Source organism: Microcebus murinus, chromosome 1 (assembly GCF_040939455.1).
Source record: "Microcebus murinus isolate Inina chromosome 1, M.murinus_Inina_mat1.0, whole genome shotgun sequence".
Classification (NCBI taxonomy): domain Eukaryota; kingdom Metazoa; phylum Chordata; class Mammalia; order Primates; family Cheirogaleidae; genus Microcebus; species Microcebus murinus.
Window position 1 is genome coordinate 144,056,525 of NC_134104.1, and position 25,494 is coordinate 144,082,018.

Below are 25,494 nucleotides of genomic sequence, written 5' to 3' on the forward strand. Positions count from 1 at the left end.
GCCAAGAGCAGTCATGCCGCAGTCCACTTATTTTGGCTGCAGTGACTTGGGCAGAGATTCTTCAGTTCTTACTTGTGCTATATTATGTGCTGTCTTCCATTTAGACAAAAAGCTAGTTGAAACCTGGTATTCTAAAAGTCTCAGGGGATCCAATAGCCAGGAGGTCTACACATAGCTACATTACAATGACAAGTTCATGATGCTGACAGAGTCTGCCAGATCCTAAAAAAGCTTTGTAAATGAAATAAAATTTAATCATGTTTGCTATATTAAGGTACTAAACTGTAGTTTGTTTGAAAAAATATCTGATTCACCTACCACAGAAAAGAAGAGACCAATCAATTTTAATAATTTCCTAAAGCCAAAAATGGCTGAGGAAATGGGTTTAATTATTAATAATCAGCAAAATTTAAGTTAGCACATTTACATTTGTTTCTTTTACTCTAGCTTGACTTACAGAACAGAAACAAAGCCAATGCAAAAGAAAACAAGAGGCTAGAGTCCATAAATATTATATAATCTTGCAGAAACAGGGGCTAGAACACTTTTCAGCACCTCCTACCTCAGAAGTTATAAAGTATCAGCCTGCAAATAAATATCTGGTCCACGATGGGGTAGCCATAAAATGTCTTAGAACTCTAAAATTCATTGTCAGCACTTTAAAATCAGTCACCTTAAAAAAAAAAAAAGTAGAAGGCAAAGGGGACATTTACGAACATCAAGTCCCCTTTTTATTTGTCTTACAAGATGAGCTGAGTTATAGCATGCCCTTTAAAAGAAATACTTTTAGAGTAAGTTTTTTGCTCTGGAGAGGGGACTAGCAAATATTTTAGGCTTTGCCAAGAGACAAAAGTAAGGATATTATAAAGGTACTTACATAGCCATTTAAAAATATAAAAACCAGTGCCTTGCAGGCTGTAAAATAATAAGAGGCTGGCAAGATTTGCAAACCCCTGCTCTAGAAAATCTTTTACTTATGTTAGGTACATTTAATCAATAGAGACAGAGGGAGATTTTTAAAACCGTCTTTTGGGCAAGGTGGCTCACGCCTGTAATCCCAGCACTCTAGGAGGGCGAGGTGGGTGGATCACTTGAACTCAGGAGTTTGAGACCAGCCTGAGCAACATTGAGACCCCGTCTCTACTAAAAATAGAAAATAATCAGCCGGGCACCGGTGCCTGTAGTCCCACCTACTTCAGAGGAGGCTGTGGCTTCTAACTTGAGCCCAGAAGTTTGAGATTGCAGTGAGCTATGATGATACCACCACACTTTACCTGGAGTGACAGAGTGAGACTACGTCTCAAAAACAAAACAAAACAAAAAAAAGATAAATAAATAAAAACTGTCTTTTTCAGTTCCATGTAGTCTCTAAAATAAATCACCAAGAAATAAATGAAAGTAGGACATAACCACTAATTTAAACACAAATTAGAGGCTGATAGAATTCAAGGCTTTTAAAAGAACTGGTGTATACAATAAATTTAGCTGTCGATGCCTATGGGGAAAAAAAGAGGTCACTAAGCAAATTAATAAAAAGGGCAATTATTTCCTGGGAATGACTTGGAAGTCTTCTAACTTTGTATGCAGAGAGAGTCCTTGAATCGACCCACAGCAAGATGATACATTGCTGTGGGTCACACAGCCAGACTTGAGAACCAATGATCTGGAATCCACACTTAAAACTATTTTCTAAGATTAAAATAGTCCAGAAATAGCTATTTAAATACAACTAGTGAAATGCCAATTGTAAATAATTATCTCTTCATTAAAAAGTTATGTCTAACTTTTCTATTAAGAAATACCACCTCTTATCCTCTCCAAAGTGTGTGACAATCAGGACAGCATTGGTCCCTTGGCAAAACAACATTAATGCCAGCAATGGAGGGTGTCACAGAGAGAAAATCAGCCTGTAACTGAGATCAGCAGGCAGATCCTAATTTGTTGGCTGGAGTTTATTCATTAAAACAAATGCCCTAAGGTATCTCTACTGGACAATCTTTCCTAAATTCACTTCCCCATCACTGTGAAAGCAATGGATAGGCACACTTTATATATATATATATATATATACATATATATATATATTTTTTTTGATGTATCTCATATTTTTTTGTTTTTTTGAGACAGAGTCTCACTTTGTTGCTCAGGCTAGAGTGAGTGCCATGGTGTCAGCCTAACTCACAGCAACCTCAAACTGCTGTGCTCAAGTAATCCTACTGCCTCAGCCTCCCGAGTAGCTGGGACTACAGGCATGCGCCACCATGCCAGGCTAATTTTTTCTATATATATTAGTTGGCCAATTAATTTCTTTCTATTTATAGTAGAGATGGGGTCTCGCTCTTGCTCAGGCTGGTTTCGAACTCCTGACCTCGAGCAATCCGCCCACCTTGGCCTCCCAGAGTGCTAGGATCATAGGTGTGAGCCACCACGCCCGGCCTGGATAGGCACACTTCTTCAAAGCAATGCCATAATTCAAATTTTTAAAATCTATTCAGATTCTTCCCAGTTACTACAAATTAGTGACACTTTACTGAAGGGTATATTTTATTATTCATTTTTCAAAGCCTACCTATAACTTTACAGACTCATTAAAACCAAAAGGGAAAAGGATTTTTTAATCAATCAGGAATGTGTAAATAAGGGCCAGCTATTAGATGATATTAAGGAATTATTTTTTTATTTCATTCGGTATAATAATGGCATAATAGATCTGAAAAAAATCTCAGAGATACATATTGAACTATTTATTGGAAAAGGACATGATACGTGGAATTGCTTTAAAATAATTCAGAAAAAAAGGACAGAAAGGAGAAGAAATCAATGAAACAAAATTGGTAAAATACTGATAACTGTTGAAGCTGCTGATGGGTTCTATGAGGGAAAATTCCCACAGGAAAAAAAGTTTTTTTAAAAAAAGGACATTAATGAATGCATTCCAAAACAAATAACTGTATTTTATGTTAGCATGTCCAAATAAATAACTTCTAGGCAGTAAATCAAGTTCTTAATTTTAAAATAGCTAATAATGTGTTAGCCGTTAGTCACAAGCCTGAGACAACATAACCACCCCATGCGATATACACTCACACTGGTCAAATCTGGGATACTGATGTCATCCACCTCAGAGACAACACTTCCCCTATGATTGCGGCGACTAAAATAATCAGCAGCAGAAACCTTTCAGTATAAAAAATGAGATGCTTTAAAACTTAAGAAAAGAGAGAAGAAAAAGATAAGAACATTGGCCAATAGGGGGAAAGGTTTTTTAAATATTAGTGTGTGAGAAAGTATTATGAAATGAAATGAGGAAACTGCTGTAATTAACCTACTCAAAAAAGTAAAAGAGGGGTTCCTAAATGAAATCACAGCTCCCTAAAGTAAACTTCTTTTCCCATCTTAACTAGAGTCTATGCTACAGAGATCATTTACTGTCTGAGAACCAGCAAATCTCTCATGTTTAAGACATTCATCACCCTCAACGGGGAGGTTTCTAGTATGTACTGACACCCTCTACTATATTTCACAGAGTCTATTATTCATTATACCTAACCAACTCTGTTAAGAATATGTATGCTGAATGCAGACTTATTTGCAGGGTGCTTACTGCACCTTTTACCCAGTTTCCACACTTCCTTCTTTTTCATATTCCCAAAGACCAGGAAATACAGGACAAAATAATGAAGGAAAGGAACCATACTGGCCTCTTTCTGCTTCCCTAAACACATCCAGTTCTTTTCCACCTTAGGCCTTGGCACTGGCCTAAAAAGCTCTTGCAGCTCTACAAGTAGCTGGCTCCTAACCTTTCGGGTCTTAGTTCAAAGATCACTTCTCAGAGAAGCGTCTCTGACCACCTCATCCAAAGGGATACGCACTCCTAAATGTTCCCTAATCACATAACAGTCCCTGGGATTTCTTTTTGTTCTTTTCTTCACTAGCTTATGGTCTATCTCTTTCATTAGGATATAAGCTCCATAAAATCAGAAATTTGATCTGTCTGGCTTACCAAATTATTCCTAGCATTTAACACAATGCCTCAAAATACAATAGATACTCCATAAACATTAACTGAATTAATAAATAAGTGAATATTTTGTATCTCACTCAACAGCTATTCCTTACACCTCAGCTAATTCATTTAATCCATACATTAAGACTACCTATAAAGAAGAAACTGCCATTCACAAAACTCATAGGTAGAAGTGGATGCAAGCCACTATTTTAAAGTCATTATTATTTTTTAAAGTCCCTGCCCTTTCCACTCCACTGCTTTCCAAGATGCTTTCAGGTATTGTGGCTTATTCTTTCTCCTTCAGCTGAGAACAAGAGCATTAATTAGTTTGCTAAAGGACCACAACTGCTCTAATTAGATAAATGAATTTTTGGCAACAAATCACACAAACATTTGGTGTTCCCCTTTCTCTACAAAAACTCAAATTTACAATCCTTCACATAACATGACATATTAAATGGCATTCTATTTTTCTTAAAGGAATTATAGCTTCTCAGGGCTCCTTATTCTAGCTCTAAACAGACATGTCATCCAAAACAATGTAATTTCCATATCAGTTTCTTAAATATAACAAAAATGTCAACAGCTTTAAAACTGTACAATTTCAAGTTTCATAAAAGAATAACCTGAAATTATATCATTTGTATCCCAGCATAGCTATTTTCTGCATCTACAATTATTATCTATTTGAACATCTGAGACTAGAATTTTTAAATTTTGCCATCAGCAACTCTTAAAAAGTTCACAGGTCTTAACAGATGGATAAACATTGGCTAAACTTAAACACAACAGTAAATAAAGCCATTTATGGCAATATGATTTTGTAATCTATATTTAGGCATTTTACACAATATAGAAGCATTAATTTTGCTTGAGAAACTTGGTGAACTGTACATACAAATGCATGTACATAAAACAGCTACAAAGAATAAAAAGTGAAAACTTTTTAAATAATGACCCAACATAAGAGATATGAACAGGCAAGTTATTAATGAAAGCTTGCTTGTACAGCCCATAGAGTATGTATTCTCAAGAGCATGTTTATAGGATAGATTATTATTATAAACTAAATTTGAGGAAAATGCTCATTTTGTCAAATGCAAATTTCATTTTCCAATAGATTTCAGGTGGTCACACATTGTTGTCATTTTAAAACTCATCGTATTTGTTTGCATGCAAACCACGCTCACCACACTCTCCCTTCGCCCACGACTGGCACGATCAGAAGACACAATGCTCGCGTTGTCATCGTTGGTAAACTATAGATGTTAAATGCAGATAATGAAAAAAAGTAATTTCACTACAGGTCTTACTTGGGTGTAAGCACATGAGGGAAGGCTTTGGGAAGCATACAAATACTTCATGTAAGCAGCATAATTTGCAAAATCTATTGTGTCTTATTAAACAAAAAAGCTGTTACAAAGCATAATGAACTGTCATGAAAAAGCAAAAGACATTTCCAAAAAGTACAAAGAATAAAGTAGAACCTTATCTTTTATTTAAGTTAAATTAAAGAAGGAGTGATGAGTAAACTGGCCAAAACCATTCAGGGATTTCATGCTTTCTAAAACTCCACGCCTTTTTGGATACTATCAGGGATCAATAAACATAGTTACTGTTTTAGTTTGGGTGGGAGAGAAAAACAAAAGAACATTTTAAAATGAAAATAATATAAGTCAAAGACAGAATTTCCTACCAACAAGGACACTGAAGTGATGATTCTTATTTTCCTTTATTCATTCCTATGCAACTAGTGGAGATGTTTTGAAGATGGAGCAGTCTTCTTTCTGCTTCATCAGCCAAAGCCTAATCTTTGGTATGTGTAGTTTATCTCCATTCTGACATCACTAAGAAACCATTCTGGCATCACTAAGATAATAACTGTGAACCCAACTTGCAGAAAAAATAGGATTTAGCCAGCCTACAAGGGCAAGATTCTACACTTAATTGAAAACAAGAAGCAGAGAGCTCACTGGTACAGGTAATGTGAAAGACAGTTTGTATTAGCCAGACATGGTGGTGGGTGCCTATACTCCCTCCCAGCTACGTGGGAGGCTGAGCAGGGGAGAGGGGAGGATCACTTGAGCCAAGAAATTCAAATCTAGGCTGGGCAACCTAGCAAGACTCTATCTCTTAAGAAAAAAAAAAAAAGGGAAATATATTATCAAATTTTATTTGCAAGGGCCCACCAGACTTGGGACATTAAAAATGCTACCACGCCCCAAAACTACCAAGTAGAACTTTATTACAGGGTGGGTTAAAATTAAACTTCCTCCTTATGTGAAAAAATGCCTCTATCTCCTTAAACATCCCTGTGCACTTTTTTTGTTAAATATAGGAGTGGTATTTTTGAGAAGTGCCACCTGGAAATGGCAGAACTGAGCCAAATATGTATGTAAAAGAAAGGCCATATAGCTTACTTATTCTACTCTACAAAGTAATCTTTGATGACCATCAAAAAACTGCTTTAATAATTTCTCCAGTTTTGACACTATAAAGGATAACAAGGTAATTCCTGAAATCATCCTTTGCCCTTGGGAATGTAAATTAGTACAGTCTTTTGGATGCGCAATGTAGCAATATACATCATAACTAAAATGCATATGCCCTTTGATCCCATCATTTCATGATTTGCAATTTACCATGCAGATGTACTTACAAGCACACAAAAACATGCTTGGATAAGAGTGTTCTGTAGTAGCAAAAATCTGACAACCTAAATGTCCATTAATAGGAGAACGGTTTTAAAAATGTATATTTACACACTAGTGGAATAATATATTGCCATTTAAAAGAATGTGCTGATATGAAACTATCCCCAAGAGGCATTAAGTGGAGAAAGTAAGGGACACAGCTTGCTTGTTAAAGAAAATGTTTTATTGTTCAAAAAAACGAATGAAATAAATCTGTATGTACTGATACAGAAACCTATTTTAAGCAAAGAAAACATATTGAGGAACAGCAAGTATATGAACCCATTTGCATTCAACATAGAGAGCACTGCTATATAAAAACAGAGGTTACATTTGGAGAATGGAAATGGGGAAGGATAGGCCTGGGGAATGTTACTTTGGATTTCCTTTAACTAATATTGTTTTTATAAATTGAAAAATAAATGAATATTGCAGAAAGATTAGGTAATCATAATTGTCCCAGGTTTATATTCTCTATAAAATTTTTCTTAAGTTGGAGTATTTATTTTCCTCTCCTTCTACTCGACTGACGGAAGTGCTAGAGAGCAAGTGAGATGGTACAATGCAGGAAGATGGAAAGGAGAAACACAGGGTAGCCAACCCATACATTGAGTTATCACCATTGAAAAGACAAGAAGTTTCACACAAATGACAAATATAAAAACTTAAAAATTTCTTGCAGCACTCATTGCAGGCTTATTTAAGGAATTATGTACTAGGTCACATTCACACAGAAATCATCAATTAGGAAAAATTAGTGCTTGAGTTTGTGTACTAACGGAACTACATAATCCATGCATGACAGAGTGAAACACACCACATCTTCAATATTCTAACAGTGAGTACAGATTAATGAAACAACCAAAACTTTCTTTAAAGCATGCAGAGACTAGACAGCTCACCACCGGACTGCTTCGGGACGAACTTGTTCTTGATGAGTAGTAACTGTACTCAGATGGCTATAAAGTTTCCAAGAAGAAAGGTTTTACAATGATCATGTCCTTTTTCTGCTGAGAATACATTAGTCACCCTAGACCTAACTTTCCCCTGATTCCCCAGGTTACTTCCTGGTCAAGAACTCTACCTCACTCCTACCCTCAAGATCCACCGACCCTTGGCAGGAGGGAGAAAAGAGGAAGGGGATGCTCTGAGAAGCTCTGCTTAGAACTTCTTCAAGAGGAATGAATGAATAAGAAAGGAGGTTTTTCTATGCATTCCCCTTATACTTTAAGCCATGATTCCTAGCAGGCACTTTCTCACAGCTTGGGTGAGAGTCACAGCTGGCTAACTGAATGATCATAGGTCAGATTAAATGACTTTTTCTTTGTAAGTAAACTGTTCTTAAAACAGTAAGTAAACTGTTCTTAAAAACACCTTCCCCCTCCTTTACCACCTTCCCCTGTGCAGACTTACAGTTCGAGAACCATAAGGGTTATATGATCCACCACTGTACAATGATGCCTAAAGAACAAAGGAAATTCCATTCATCTATTTAGCATAAAAATTGTTTTGAAAATGTCTAAACTTTTTTGCAGTACTCAGTCTCAAAACCGTTTTGAAGAATGGTGTAAGTATATAGCCTCCCAAAGTGAAAACTCTAAAGGTGATAATATTCATTTGTATGCTACATCAGTCTCATTATAATTTCAATCTCACACTTAACTTAAAAAAAAAATTCCGCTGGCAGAGCACAGTGGCTCATGCCTGTAATCCTAGCACTCTGGGAGGCCAAGGCAGGAGGATCACTTGAGCCCAGGAGTTTGAAGCTGCAGTGAGCTATGATGACACCACTGCACTTTACCCAGGGCAACAGAACAAAACTCTGTCTCCAAAAAAAAAAAAAATTGCACTGGTTATACTTTTTTCTTTGATCATGATGTCACGAAACTAGTTGAACTAACATTTATGAATTTATTTCCTCAAAAGAGGAAACAGGGCAGAAAAGGAAACTGAGGTACAGAGAGTATTTTGCCCACTATCACAATAAAATTAAGTTATAAAATCTTAGGGTCCCAGGCCACTAGAACAGGCCACAACACAACCAACAATAGCTTAAAAACAAACAACTCACAACTCACACATTACATAGAACTACTGCTTTTGCTTTTCTAGTTAGCTTGCTTTACTAGACCCTAGCATTAACGAGGCCAAGATCATAGCTGTCCCAAGAAAAATACAGTATCTCTTGCATGAGCGGCCATATTACAAAAGTATATGAGAGTGGTGGGACCCATGCAAATCTATTTTCTCTCTAAAAAACTGGTTCTAATTAAAGACTATCAATAGCCAGAAGTATCCACCTCTATGAAGGGGATATGCTTGTTTTTAACAAGTTTTATATTTTAAGCACAGGGCAGCACATTCTGAATAAAGCCATGTAACCTTGACTATTTTCGAGGAAAGCTATCAAGCCATAGAGTTAGTGCCATGACAGTGACCTCCACCAGCAATGCACACACTGGAAGAGGAAAATACAAACCAGACTGGCACTTCTCAGCAGACCAGAATTTGCAGTAGGGGAGGCCTATGAAAAAAGCACATCATTAAACCCAAAGAAAAGCAACTGGTAGCTCAGAAGGCAACACATTCCTCAGAAAGTACTAACCCTGTTACTCTTAGATGTCGCCAGAGGATCACTGTACAGGGAAGAAGACTGCTAACAGACAAAAAATAAAACAAAATAAATAAGAGAAACAAAAACAAAGAATTGGTCTCACCAACGTTAAAGCAGAAGACTTAAGTTTATGATTTTATACTCCATAATTCATTAGCAATTCCTGAATGTTAAGGTGGTTAAGAAACAAAAGAAGTAAGAAAAACTTAAGTCATTAGATATGTTTTAGAATACCAACTGTAAAGGATAAGAAAAATAACTGGGAATAGTTTTCTATAAATGTGTTTATGTCCTATTGGTCTTTAAACATTATTGTTAGGATATGGAATGGCAAGCTAAGAAAACAATGAGGAAAAGAGGACCATGGCACAGGGAGTGTGGCTAAAGGAGGCCACAACAGTCACCAGTAGCTCCTGTGATATTTTCAGTGATTTCATGACACACTCTCAACGGGCTTAGACTGATTATTGGAGAACCAGATAAATAAGCTCCAAGTTATCACTACAAACACTCTTTTCCAAATACACTAGAAAACTTTGTATTTCAAAATAAGCCATGGACAAAGTACCTTAATCAGATAAATTGTACCAGACACAATGAATCCATGCACTAAGAGGGCACAGCATTTTTTTTTAAAGGAATTAAATCTTCTTTTCCTGATGTCATCTGAGGACATAATTTTCAGTTCTTTTCCACCAAACCCAACCAGATATGAAAAAGAAGAGTACTGAAGTTTTGTGTGCAGGTTTTATGAAATGAATTATTTTAAAAGTACTGTGTGCCATACATTTAATGTGTTTTAAATGTATGATGTGTCAGATGCCTTGAAAAAATAAGATATTATAACATTAAACAAATAATTACATTTTTCTTGTCCCCTGTGTATTGTAGATTTTCACATGAAAGCTTTTTGAAAGTGTACCCACCATTAAGTATATAGAAACCTACAATTTATTTTGAAATGAATCAAATAATAAGATGAATTGATGGATGGAAGAAGGGATGAATAGATAGATAATCATGTGATAAAGGAAATATAATAAATTGCAAAATTTAAATGGTAGGTATATGTGTTTGCTATATAATTCTTTAAACTTTTTTGTATATTTAAAAATTCTTATTAAAAAAACTGATAGCCAGGCACAATGACTCATGCCTGTAATCCCAGTACTTTGAGAGGCGGAGATAAGAGGATCACTTAAGGTCAGGAGACCAGCCTGGGCAACATAGTGAGACCTCTGTCTCTACAAAAAAATTTTTAAATTAGCCAGGTGTGGTGGCGCACGCCTATAGTCCCAGCTACTCAGAGGCTGAGGTGGGAGGACCACTTGAGCCCAGGAGTTCAAGGATGAAGTTAGAAATGATCACACCACTGCACTCCAGCCTGAGTGACAGAGCGAGACCCTGTCTCTAAAACAAACAAATAAAAAAATTGAAAAAAAAAATGGTAGTCATTTACAAACTTGGTGATTTATTAGTTTCTGTTTTTTAAAGACACTCACACAGACTGTACAAAATAAGTTACCAAAAACTAATATATATGTAACCATTTATAGATTAGTTATAACTAGTCAAAATGCAAAACAGGAGATTAGAAAAGTGTTAAAGGTGAATAACACATGAAGCCAAAAACCAACAAACCCGAGTGTAGTAGGCAGAGGTGGGTTTGCTATGTCTAAGACTGCTATAATTTCTCTGGTCAAAGTACAGGCCACTCTGTAAAAGCAAAATTAAACACATTTTTCTTAGGTTAAATATTATTAACCTAACAACACAAAAAAGCAAAATCTGAGCAAACACAAAATATGACATTGCCAAACTCCTTCTCCTCCCCCCCAAAAGCCTTTAAATCATTAGATCATATTAAGTAAAAATCAAAGTAACAATTATTTCAAGTCCCTCAAAAAAGACTGGTATTAAAATTTGTTTTCAAACCAAGTGATTACTAATTTTTTTTACTTTAAAATCAAGACAGTAAACTCCCAGACAAAATGGAATGGAAATAATTGATTTACTCTTATGTCATGCTTAAGAATGTCCTTGAAAACACCAGGACAGGATAACTGAATAATTACCACTTTTATAATCCCTTTGGCAAAGCCAAGAAATAATTAAGAGTTGCTATATTTGGTTCCAAACTTTTCATAGTCTCAGTATTTGTCAAACGAAACTGATCAAATTAAATTACCAAAAAGAGAAAGAGAATGCAATAAATATGGTTTGGTCTAAAATATCTACGGCATGTTCATTTTTAACACACTGCATAAAACAAACAATAATTTTATACACTCTGGTTCTCTGAAGCAGAGAAAATTATCTATAAAATTCCCTTTTCAACTTCTCTAACCATCTTTTTTACTCAAAGTTAAGCAAATTTAGGCAATCTCTGAACTTAAAAGTCTCCTTCTCCACTGTTGACACTACAGTCAGGGACACGCCTCCAACCACGGCAGCCCTACCACTCCTGGCCCTGCCCTCCTGCACCACTTCCCATTCATACCCTCAACTAGCACCATGGCTCCTCTCTCCCCAGAGATCCCAAAACCACACAATCCAGGGCCTCTTGTTAATGTCCTCTCCATTCTCTCTTCTCTCCTCCCTTCTACCATCCAAAGGCTCCCAACCCTCACCTGACCCCTATCATGGGAACCCTGAACTGGCTGGCAGCATGGGACTGCACTTCCTTTGCCAGTACTTTTGCAACCTAACAGGAAAGAGGTTTTCCTAGCGCACCATATGGGCATTCTGTAGACATTTTTCCTCCACAGAAATGTCACTTAGCAAGGTGGCTGGAATAGAGAGTATATTAATTCTATAGTTTAATTACATTATAGGTTAAAGAGATTTCTGTAAGCTAACATGAGAACTCTGCCATTACATATTTATTGTTTCTATCAGAAAATGCATTTCAAGTTCCCAAGAAACAAACTTTCAGAATGAAACCTATTTGTGAGTTTGGTACTGCCTATAATACCATAACTAGATCAGTTCAAATTTCTAAAATAAGGATGAGAATCTCACTAAACCCATTCTTGAGGTATATTCCAAACGATGGTTCACAAATGAAAATACTTGTTAATGAGTTTCTTGAGATACCTTACAAACTTTAGCCCCTGGGATTAGTATATTTTAACTTGATATTAAATCTTGTAAATGACAACAAAATTATTTTTCATAAGGTTCTGATAAATAATGTTTCAGTAAATTATCAAGTTTCAATAATGGCTTAGGAGCACACCAAAGCAGTCGTAATTCTTAAGTTCCCTAAAAGTAATCAATGTATTATGATATGAGACACAACAGAACTAACCAGCAGGTCTTTACGAGAACCAGAAGACCTCTTTTTCATTCCAGAAGACTGACTGTAAGAATGATTCTGGAAGCAAATATTTTAAGTTAATTTTAATGATCATAAGTGAAATTATAAAAATAATTTAATAAAATTCACCTTAAAATTATACAAAGGTTTACATAAGACACAGAGTAGTTTACATGCAATCTATTTCCCACTTGTTAGTAAATGATTTGCTGCATTTGACTAGCTAAGATATATGGCCTCTCTATACATTTGCATTCCCCTTCACCAACCCCCTAGACTGTGCCTAGCATCCAGCTCAATGTCTGGCTAGCTAAAAAAAAAATGAATAAGACTTAGAGCCAATCAGGATATCTATAGGGATCTTCAACCCACATCTCATTTGAGTCCCTCTCTCTTCTTTATAAAGGTATAGGTGACAAGAGAGTTCACACCTCCTTCTATAGTCATCCTTACCTAAAGGCCAAAAAGCAATACTACTATGGATCAACCAAAATGGGACTGAAAGAACAAAGAACATGACATTGCATTGCCCCAGACAGTACTTTTAACTCAAGTTAGTGGGCACAGAACATGTGTTGCTCAGGAGGAAAACAGCCAAGATGGTATGGATTGCCCAGCATAGCAGCAGCTTTACTAAATGGTCACCTTCTACAAGGGTCCTTTGAAGACAGGACTGTCTCAGTATTTAACTTCTCCAAGGAGTACAAAGCCAAGTGTATGGATTGGCGGGGGGCGGGGGGGGGCGGATAAATGACAGCAATACTACTAAATAGATCAATTGGTAGACAAGAAATCCAATCTAGGTACATATGCTGCTTGCCTGAAATGAGGGGTTACAGCTAGAAATGCTCTACCTATCAACAGCCAAAGGCAACAGACTGTCTACTCTAGACGAACCATTTCATATATGCATAGCTAGATCCCAAATCGATGATTATAAACTTATTTTTCCTTTCTTAAATACATATCTTTCCTTTTATATATTACTCTCAACATTTTAAGAGATATCTATATAGTCTAGAAACTCAGAAAACCTACTAACATAATATTAACACAAAAAAACAAGCTGTAAGTTAAACTTCCTTGGTTAATATGACATACCATATTAAAACAAATCAAATCAAAACAAAATGCCTGACAATAAGTGATGTCTTATATGTCATCTCTGACTACTGGATGTTTTCTGTTTAATAACTTCACACGATACCTTGTGACACATCACAAGAAACACAGTTGGACCTATGCTACTGTAGTTCAGTTCTCTGTCAGAAACAGGTCTTTCAGGGCAATGACTATGTGTTAGGTAGGTGGCTCATCATTTAAAAAAAAAAATGTTACTACAAATCTTGGTCCTCAAGAGGGAAGAAAATACATTTATCAAATCCTGAAATTCCTTTAGGAAAAAATTACTATTCAAATGATAAATTATGTCACAATTGTAAAACAATAGTTTTTGCTTTGCTAGTTAAACATTTTCCCTAAAAGATCACTAAAAAGCCATAAAAGTCAGAATCTATGATTAGCATAACAGGCGTTTATAAAGTAAAACCACATTAAACACACAGTCATGCACTACATACTAATGATGAAAGTCTTGATGATCTATCCTTGAGCATATCGTACTGGATTTCAAGAAAACATGAAAGTTGATTTATTTCCAAATTCAGAAATGTAAATAAAGAGAGAAAGAAGTAACATTTATAGTTATTAAAAAAACAGCACTATTTTAAAAGCAAAAAATTATTAAACATGAAAGCTAATAATTTGAATTAAAGACTATTAGTCCTTCTACTCATTCATAGTATAAATTATTGCTAACCGGTATGTGTATATAAACTGTATTTTTATTTTTCTTTTAAATAATAAGATTCATAATCAGTAATGGTGATGATTCAATCTCAGTACACTTTAGCACAAAACGCCATAAGGGAGCCTTTAAACACAAGAATTTAAGCATTCTTAGGTCAAAGATGCTTTACTTTTTATTGTGGTAACTGTTGCCATCATTTCCCATCCTGTGAAAAATGACAAAAGCAAGGAATGGACAGGCAATAAGGCAGGAGCACATAACTGACACAATCAAGCTTACAAAAAAGAATAGCAGCATCAAATGGGAAGAGTTCCCTTGGATTTGCTTGTGTACAAACACCTGAAAAACTTCCTTCCTCAAGAAAATGCTGAATAAAATGAGAGATTTAGAGCAAAGTATGGAATGCAAAGTACATATACAAGTGTGACATTAAATATAACTCAAAGAAAAATATACCAAATACATGGTAAGACCAGAAAACTCACAATTCATATAGAATCCTTTAAAAATTAATATGTGTAACACCATATTTCAAATCCAAGAAAATATTAATAAATTAAATAGTTTTAATAACTATGTAGACTTTTGATTTCTTAACATTGTTTTCTAAGCATTCCAGCTTACATTTTTAAGGCTATTTTACCTTGAAAGTCAATGTGTAGAACAAATAAAAACAATGAACAAGTTCCTCACATAGTTAAATACTGTGTTTGGCAAAAATATCTTTCTTTTATAACTCTTACATTCATTTAGGATTTTAGGAAATGATACTCAAAAACTCAATTTAAAATAACTTTTTCCTAAGTAACATTGGCAAGTCATTAGTGGTTCATGAAATCAATCTGGCAGGTTCAAACAGCTTTTATTTCTTAGAAGGTGTTATGCACAATAACAATAAATATTATTTTGTGAAACTTTTGTTTCAATAATGTTTTACACACTTATACATATGAACACACATACACAGATCTACATTAGTATATTGATTCATGGCATAAAATTTATTACTTATTGTATAGATAACAATTTTTTAAAACTTAAAATATATTAGAAGACAAAGTTATATAATCTAGTTCTAAAAAAACATAAAAATAATAGCCCATCCCTTTATGCCCCTATTGAGAGGGTCATTTACAAAAGATAATACAGAAACCTCAAAAAGCATATATTTCATAGGTATAATGGTTAAGTGGTACAATTTCACCACTGGTATAAATTCACTGAAAATGTTATTGTAGTAGATACCAAAAAGTATTGGATCAAAATATCTACATTTGCATGCTTTTCTTATATTAAGTATAAAATGTCCAATTTCCTTAAGTACTAAGCTTGACAGCTGATATCTCTGACATTTCACTTTGATACTTCTTATTTTATTTTTATTATGAAGGTACATCCTCAGTCTTTCGAGCACGTATTCTGGCTTGTGATTATCTTTCAAACTTTTTTAGAGCAATTTTTGTGAAACCATGGATAAGTCAAAAATTCCTGTTATTTTCAAATATGAGTTCCATCATGGAACCAATATAGTGCAAACAGCTCAAAATAACAATGAAGTGTTTGGGAAGGATGTGGCTAATGAATGAATAGTACATCAATAATTTGAGAAGTTACGTTCTGGTGATTTTCATCTTGAAAATCAGCCACGTGGATGACCTGAGACCAAGATGGATAATGATGAGCTGAAAGCTGTACTGGAAGCAGATCCATCTCAACCTACATGTCAATTAGCAAGGTTTGACATTACTATTTCAATACTATGGGAGCATTTGAAACAAATGGACAAGGTAAAGAAGCTGGATAGATGGGTTCTGCATGAGTTAAACAAGCATCAGAAGAGAGATATTCTCGAATTTCTTGGCATTTTACATAGGCAAAGTATTTAAAAAGCTAAATTGAAATAATCTGTTTCAATTTTCCTTTTCCAAAATTTAATGCAGATTCAGCTGATTTAAAAGATTGTTGTATCTACCCGGTAGGGCAATCCATAATTTGGACAAACCAATTACTATTAGAATAACTGGGCAACAAAAAAAAAAAACCCTGCTAATAAGGGAAAGTTGGTATTTATGTTGTTTTAAAAAAAGGATTCATCAAAGGAAGAAAAACTGAAAATATTAAGGGCTCAGTTTACATTTCCAAATATGATATGATAGTATTTTTTTAAATTTTTTCAACTATCAAACATACCTGAAAGTTTTCACATGGAAACAAAATAGAAAGAAAGTACATACAGCAAAAAGGTTGTAGAAACAAAGTTCAGCAAGTGTCAATATCTGTTAGCAAGCACCTATTTCTCAAATTCCCAGGACACTGAAAGTCAACTGAATGCATAATACTAACACCACACATTTTTCTGGCCTACACATCACGGTGTCTTTCCTTTTGGGTGTACTGGCTCTGTGCCAAAGTATCCCAGTTATACTTTCGATAGGTTCTTCAATGGAATTAAATAGTATAATAGTAAATGAAAAAAAATTATAATCATATTTTTAGAATTAAATCCATTAAAATCATACGAAGGCCACTGACATATAAATAGGAACTGAATGCATGTAAGAGTAAAAATCTCCACTGATGAGAAATGACAATGTATCCCCTACTGCTCTGATTCAAGATCACTTCATTTTCTAATTTTGGATGTCTACCTTATTGTCTCCTTATATTTCAATATATAAAGCAATGACCAAGCATTCTGTAAGATTTTTTTAAGGCAGTCACTGATGTTCTATACTATTAATGATTTAATCATTACACATAACTAATAGACTGTTTCAATCTAAGCTCACAGCTTTAAGTTAATCCTCCCTCCCCCAGCCCTACCATTCAGTCTTGAACTACCTTTGCTCTTTTTATTTTTATACAGAATATCTATAGCATTGACACTAATGTTTCCAGCCCAAATAGCTTCTGGCAAACCACCTTTCAAAAAGGTAGCTGGAAAGTTAATTGGGCAGGAGGAAAGATCAAAGTCCTAAGAATGTAGCATAAGACTATAAATATATGCACCTCACTCACATCCAGGTACTGCTAATATTCATATATCAAATATTAGGTTCAAACATTATTAAACTTCTTAATACACAGCACATAAAGTTTTTTAAATAACTGCCCAAGAAATACTATAACCTCAAAATTATATAGCAAACCACAAGAAAATTTAGGCCATCACATTTCAATTTCAGCTTAATGAAGATGGTAAAGTTATTTTTAAAAGCAAATAATCTAATGGAAATTTAGAGCTTCCAATATTATTTTGTTAAAAACCAAACAAGAAAATTTCAATTATATTTCTTTTTAAATGATAATATTAGTGAGTTTTTAGACTTATTTTCAGGAAAGTCTAAACATTTAAACTATGTTGGTGTACACTCACACATAATAAAGTACTAGAATCTCTTCTAGGATATAGATCTTTTATTAATCTTGAATTTCACACACTTTTTCTTTTTTTTTTTTTTTGAGACAGTCTCACTCTGTTGCCAGGGCTAGAGTGCCGTGGCGTCAAGCTATCTCACAGCAACCTCAAACTTCTAGGCTCAAGCAATCCTTCTGCTTCAGCCTCCTGTGTAGCTGGGACTACAGGCATGTGCCACCATGCCTGGCTAATTTTTTCTATATATATTTTTAGTTGGCCAATTAATTTCTTTCTGTTTTTAGTAGAGACGGTGTCTTGCCCTTGCTCAGGCTGGTTCTGAACTCCTGGCCTTGAGCGATCCTCCTGCCTCAGCCTCCCAGAGTGCTAGGATTACAGGTGTGAGCCACCATGCCCGGCCCACACACTGACTTTTAAAAATACTGGGAGCTATGCTTTGAAAAGGATATATGGAAAAAGTATATTGGGAGCTTTATTCTATACCATAGTAACAAATTTTCAAAATTAATATAATGAAATAAAATACTGGAGAGTTATAATTATATCTTAAATGTGTTTAATGATACAACTGCCATAATAAGAAAATCAACATGATTACTTTATACTCTAGGGATATAACTCCTTATCAGTTTAACTGCAGATTTATTTTTGTTTGTTCACAGATTTGTTTTAAAGGCTCCCAAATCAGTTCAAATTTAGCTGGTTTTACCTTTAAGTTAAACTAATCAAGTTCCCCTAAGGTCATATACAAATTTAAAAATAACTAGCTTAATAACAACTGTGTGAAAACTCACACTATGAAGATTTTAATGGAAAGCAAAGAAAAAAGCCATAAGTTAAAAACAAGAAGGGGATTATTTTCACAGCCTTAAAATTCAACTTGGAAGCTTTTATTTACTAACTCCCTATACAATTCTTTTCAAAATATTTAAAGAGAAAAAAACAAAGTGCTGTAGCTCCAGAGAGAAGCATAATGAATTTTTTACTAAATTTTTCTTCTATAAAATCATTTTTAAGCTGCCAATTATCTTAGATTTCTAAAAATATTCATTAATATTATTAAAAATCTGAAGTTTTGTGAGTAGGACAGGCATGGTGATGGCACATGTCTATAAACTCAGCACTTTGGGAGGCTGAGGACCATTTGAGCCCAGGAGTTTGGGACCAGCCTGGGCAACATAGCAAGACCCCATCTTCATAAAAATTAAAATTAAAAAATTGACAAGTATGGTGGCATTCACCTGTAGTCCTAACTCCTGGGGAGACTGAGGTGGGAAGACTGCTTAAGCCCAGGAGTTCGGGACTGCAATGAGCTATGACTATACCACTGTACCCTGGGAAACAGAATAAGACCCTGTCTCTAAAAATGAATGTTTTGTGACTGAAATATTTATGATTCAAAAATTAGTTTACTAACTTACTCTGAAAAGACAGATTACATTCACCAACAAGAAAAATAACCAGCATGAAAGACTATTTATGAACGCAAACATGTCAATAACTATACTAGTACGCCAGAACACACTCAGTTTATCATAGTGTATTTTTATACATTATACAAGGTAGAAAGAAAATTAGAGTTAGACAAAATTGACAAATATAGACCTCAACATGATAAAAATCTCATGGATAAAAATGTAAATGTAAGCATATATACAGCATTATCAATGTGCAAATTAAAAGCACTGCTTTAAGACTTAAAGCAAATTCTTTGAGAGATCAGGGTCTCAGCACAATATGCAGGTCTTTAAGAAGGAACTTCTCATTTATCTTGACTTATAACAATCCACACCAGAAAATCTCAGATATTCTATAAAATATTAATCAAAATGTTGAAGCATGATAATTCCTATACATATACAGGGAATTTTTCAAATCAATAGCTTAATTTTTCCATGTAATAAAATTATAATTAGCCACCCAACCACCAAAGCTGTTTCTCACTTAATAGTCATTTTTTAATAGGAAAGTAGGAAAACCTGAAAGTTAGAACCAAACAGATGCTATTCCATAAAATCAATCTTATTATTTTGTGATACTTTTCCAAAATCAAATCCTACAGAAAAAGAGAATAGATATGTTAATAGATTAAAATACTCATGATTTTAGAATTGATTTACTCATAGCAATAATTTGAGAGAAAGCATCACTTTTCAATGAAAGGACTTTGCCAACAGTTACTACTTTTTTTAAAAAAGGCAAAGGAATATATGAACATCATCAGATTATTTAGGCAATGATGCTGAAGAAAGCTCGCACATAAGCTTTGCTACTATGGTGTAAACAACTTAAAATACCAACCCTGTGACTGCCAAGACTTCGAATGGACATTGCATCCTCAACTCCCTGATAAAAATAAAAACAAACATAGTAAAAGTTTGTGAGTGACTACATGAAGTTAATGAGGAAAACTATTAGGGGCAAGTTTGTAGATTATTACAAACCAGATAAGGACGATGATGACTGGACCGGTGGGAATACCTGGCCCTTTCCGAATCTTCCTGGGAAAGGAAAAGGAGAAAGTATGTGGAGAGTTAATCACTGAACAGATAGTTTATCAGAACAACTGAGTAAAGATCAGTCAGCTAACAGCCCAGCAACACTTCCTTAGAGAGCAGTTAGGTTTAGATAACTTAGCTATGGGGCAACCACATTCTTTAGTTAGAAAAGAACATAAATAATCTTGGCAATGTTTTTGTTTTATCAAGTAAATGTATGTCTGACCACTTGTAGGATGTAATCTATATATGACCAAGAAAGCTCAATATACCAAGATATCAAACTATGCAAGTATATTTAACAAAGAGACGTTGGGTTCAGCATTAAAAATAGGCATACATCTACTTTTTTCATTGTGAATGTTAAGTTTATGTGGGCAGAAATAAATGTTTACTTTATCATAGATATATTTTAAGAAGACAGTATATTGCTTTAAAAATACCTGGGTTATAATTCTGTGCTCACTGTAAAGATTTCTTTTTTTTCCTTTCACCAACTAGAAAAAAACTAGGTGCAAGATCATCCAATTCTGTCCAATTAACAAGACCCTGAGTATGTGTTGTTAGTAAGAAAAACTTCCTGTGCTTACAAGATATTACATAAAGTTGGTGAAGTTCTTTTCTTTTCTTTTCTTTTCTTTTTTTTTTTTTTTGAGACAGAGTCTCACTTTGTTGCCCAACCTAGAGTGAGTGCCGTGGCGTCAGCCTAGCTCACAGCAACCTCAAACTCCTGGGCTCAAGCAATCCTACTGCCTCAGCCTCCCGAGTAGCTGGGACTACAGGCATGCGCCACCATGCCCGGCTAATTTTTTCTATACATATTAGTTGGCCAATTAATTTCTTTCTATTTTTAGTAGAGATGGGGTCTCGCTCTTGCTCAGGCTGGTGTTGAACTCCTGACCTCGAGCAATCCGCCCACCTCGGCCTCCCAGAGTGCTAGGATTACAGGCGTGAGCCACCACCCGGCCCTCGTAAAGTTATTTTAGGAGTCATGCCTTAAGCAGATTTTAAAAAAACAAAAAGAACCCATAGCCTAACAGTTGACTAAATTAAATGCAATGCTAAACTTTACCATATTCAGCTATTAGCAATGGAGCATTAAGGCTTGAGTCACGTGAAACAAATGGCTAGACCCTAGAACCTAATCACCTGAAACTGTAAGGAATTTCTGATCTTTTAGAATTTCAGAGTCCAAGGTGTTAAAGTAATTTGCACTGACTAAAAATCTACACACAACTGTCCAACTGGGCTCACAACTTATCAATGCCAAAATGAATCAATCAATGCCTCATCACTCCATGGCAATCCAGCATGATCATTACACCAGCGGAACAAATAGATGTGGCTAAGTCTGACTAAACATTTCAAAATAGAAACAGTAATTCAACTGAAACACCACAGTTTAATCCCTATTTTGGTTACAATTTTTTAGGATAACTCCAAAAAAATCTTGGTTGACATCTATTGCATACACAGATGCATCTGATCAAATCTGTTCTGAATTCTGTTTATAAGAGCCACTATGATTCAATTTCCAATCAAGTGTTCTGATCTTTAGGAATTCATCACTGATTTACATTTTTTGTTATGCAACAAACACATGCGGTCTGCAAGAAACCAAGCAAATTTCTTCCCTTTATCACGTGATACCACAAAAGTTTTGGGGGCATGTGCATTAGTCCAGCAAGGTGGGTTCAGGGTAACCAGTTTTAGGCTAATTAGCTTGTTTAGTTTTAAAAGCCTTGCACTAAAGATGTGAGTTAATTTTACATGCCCCTCCCAGTATTATTTGGGATACTAGGGTGAAATACATGGTTTAATGTCCAACCTTCCCTTTATTCTATCCTTTCTTTTTATTTCATCTACCACACAAGAGCACTTTTTAAAAATTCATCTAAAGAGCACATCCTATCAAAGATGCAGCAAAAGACAGAAGAATTTATATTTATTTTCAATTTTGCCAATTATGAAAATAATTCTAAATTAAAATACCACATTAAGTTTTAATCTACAGTACTTCTATATTTAAACAGCTTTTCATTTTAGCTTCATTTGAAAAATTAGCCTAAAAGACTTCAGGAAACTACAGAGTAAAATATAAACCCCATATAAGCCACTTAATTTGGACCGAGAATATAGTTTATAGTCATAAACTGTACCTTAAGTAAGTACTAGGCAATAGAACTTAGTGGCAATGTAAATGTTCTATATTTGTACTAATACGGTAGCCACTAGCCACATGTGACTACTAAGCAGTTGAAATGATGGAAGTGCAACTGAAAAACTAAATTTTAAATTTTACTTAATTTGAGTCAATTTGAGTTTAATTATCTACATGTGGCTAGTGGATACCATACTGGACAGCAGCCTAAATCTATCTGACAAATATACGTTTAGGTAAAACAGTAAGGCAAGCTCAAAGCAAATTTTAACTACACCAAAAAAACTCAAAATATGTATGCTACTAAGAGTCTGCCAAATAGCACCACTCTCAAAGCATATGGGTAGTTATTAATTACTCTTCCTACCTCAAATAGGTTTGCATAGTGGCAAATGTTAGGGGAAACAAAAGGAAACTCTTGCATAACAAGACCCTGGTAGCAACTCTACAATTATTTTTAAGAGGTAGAAGGGTCCTTAGAGATCATCTCTGATCCCTTCATTTTACAGTAAAGAAAGTTGCAACACAGAAGGATTAAGTAAGAATCTACAAGGTCATAAAGCTGGGACCAGCATTCAGACCTTCTGACTCACCAGACCACTGAACCATAAAGATAACATCCTACACTGGCTAAATCTCCACTAATTACATAGAAAAAAAATAAGAAGAAAATGGCAAGGTATTCTGGTTTTCACTCAGAGATTCCTCCTTCTCTGGAAGAACAAAAGGCTTCATTTCCTAGGTATTACTAGAGTAGTATTTACATTGTCAATTGGCTTTTCTTGAAGTAATAGCACCAGTGACCAAATAGAAACGATTACAGCAAACTGTGTTCCTATGTGCCAATTACAAGGCAGAGTATCCCTTTCTTCCCTACTCAGGAAAACAATACATTGTCATTATGCCAGAAGTCCTTACTAGTACAAAAGAGCCCAAGAACGAACAAACAGCAATGTCTTAAAAAGTGGACGTATATCTGTTAAAAATCTTCTGGAAAACTACATTTTAATACATTTAAAGTAATGAAAATGAAACATACTCTGTTTTGAAACGTTTACTTGAAGTAAGGATGAAGTAGTTTCATTAAAAGAAAACTACAGCCCCATGAATACAATTGCCCATCTTATCTGTCAACAAATCATATTAAGTCAGGGCTGAAGTCATTCCTTCAGTTTCTTTCTTTCTTTTTTTTTTTTTTTCCAACTATGCAAGCTTGGAATCATTCCTTCAGTTTCAACTTAGGAAACTTCAGAAACTGTATTTATTCTTCCAGACATACATTTACTCTTTCAGACATACTACTGATTAAGATATCCAGTTTAAAAACAGAATCATTAGGCTCATGGAAAGTTGGCTAAACTAAGACTATTTGGAGGCCCAGGAAGACCTGGGCCCTTTTCTTCTTGGTCTTTTCACCTTCCAACTCGTTAGCAGCTGTGGCACTTTCTCACACCTTCAAACTCTGGCTCTGTCTTATAGATTCTGTCTTATAAATTCTAATACCCATCTTATAATGTGAAATTAAAACCTACATAAGAAGCACTAGCACAGTGCTGGTATATAGTACGCACTCAAAGTTAGCTTCATTCCTAAGCCCCATGCCCTTGCATTCCTTATTCACATCTCAACATCCCACCCCCACACAAAAGAGTATTAAAATTAGGGAAAATTTTTAATATGGAAAGATTCTTTCTTCTAGCAACTGACAATCCTATTGCATGTATATGTATTGTTTATTTTACTATAAACTTATTAGCCATTTATGTTTTATACTGCCCATCACATGGCAACTTCTGCTCTGAGTTCACAGACAAAGCAGCCAGAAAGACAAGGATAAGAAAAGACAATCAGTTTAAAAAGACTAAAAGCAAGTAAAAGATGGGGTCAGAAGTGATAATTACTCCCATTTGAAACTAAACTCTACTTTTTCTGCATGTCCAAATCCTAGCTGTCAATCAAGACTCTGAGTTAGTCACCACCTGTATTTTAAGACTCTACCCTAAACTACTCCTCCATCTATGAAAATCTAGCACACTCAATGTCTGAATCGCACATGTTTCACAAAGATTTTTCTTTAATTGTTTATCTTCATGGCCCTTGAACACAGAAGTCAAATATTAAACTTTTAATATAGACTTTTCTCTTCACTTAATGGTTTTTGGGGTTTCCCTAAGATATTAAAATATTATATAATTTAATTTTACAACTATAATACATAATTAAAATAACAAACTAATATCTGCATGGAAAACGTGCAAGTAAAAGTGATTTCTTTCATTGACAAAAAACATTCTTACTGCATCAGCAAAAATATTAACCCAGTTACATGCAGAAGACATGTCAAATAAAATTAATAAGGCTAGCTTTAGTTAAAAGAAAGGACAGATTCCACTGCAAAATCCAAACACACACACACACACACACACACACACACACAGAGGGTCATTTAATTTCCAGTGCCCAAATATCCTTTTTCTCTTTTCTAAAACAATGTCAAAATGAGAATTATGATAAAATTTTAAATTTGAAGGTCATTATAGTCATAAATATTTTAATTCTGGTTGCACCTTAAGATGCTGCTATAGAACAGATCTGCTTATGAAAGTTGCTTGTTTAACAGCAATTAGTGGTTCCTAACCCTTTAGGAATCACAGACTCCTTTGAGAAAGTAATGTTAAATATACCTGTGGGTATTTCCCATAAAAATACATACATTCAAAAGTTTGCATGAGATTTTAAGGCTTCGTATCTCACCTCCCAAGTCTAGTCACATACCAAGTTAAGAACTCCTGTTATAGGAGACAATGGGGGTACTTATCAACCTTGAAAAAAGCTCAAACTCAGGAATGATTCACAGTAACATTCTACTGGTTTACAATTTGCTTTTGCAGCCAACAAATTAGGGAGTAGTGGCAGAGGACTTGAAAAGGAGCTGAGAGAGCTGACATAATAAGAGTAATTTTCAGAGGAGATGACAGAATAACTTGGGTCATTTCTCACTGTGGACTTAGTTT

General features: G+C 34.8%; 1 protein-coding gene across 21 annotated transcripts in view; it reads right to left on the minus strand.

Annotated features, from left to right (window-relative positions):
- Window positions 1–25,494, minus strand: part of LRRFIP2 (LRR binding FLII interacting protein 2) — a 117,774-nt gene that overhangs the window by 40,196 nt on the left and 52,084 nt on the right. For 12 of the 21 annotated variants that reach the window (XM_020285544.2, XM_020285542.2, XM_020285554.2 and 9 more), the window contains 11 exons: window positions 20,266–20,322; window positions 20,123–20,167; window positions 14,216–14,257; window positions 12,627–12,692; window positions 10,958–11,032; window positions 9,308–9,358; window positions 9,182–9,226; window positions 8,116–8,163; window positions 7,605–7,661; window positions 5,200–5,268; window positions 3,088–3,177 (listed from right to left, as the gene is read on the minus strand). The exons of 6 other annotated variants lie outside the window; for them this stretch is intronic. In XM_020285544.2, coding sequence (XP_020141133.1) covers window positions 3,088–3,177; window positions 5,200–5,268; window positions 7,605–7,661; window positions 8,116–8,163; window positions 9,182–9,226; window positions 9,308–9,358; window positions 10,958–11,032; window positions 12,627–12,692; window positions 14,216–14,257; window positions 20,123–20,167; window positions 20,266–20,322 — 645 coding nt within the window. The remainder of the gene's footprint in view (window positions 1–3,087; window positions 3,178–5,199; window positions 5,269–7,604; window positions 7,662–8,115; window positions 8,164–9,181; window positions 9,227–9,307; window positions 9,359–10,957; window positions 11,033–12,626; window positions 12,693–14,215; window positions 14,258–20,122; window positions 20,168–20,265; window positions 20,323–25,494) is intronic. 3 more of the 21 variants (XM_012745387.3, XM_020285552.2, XM_020285561.2) reach the window with 3 other exon arrangements.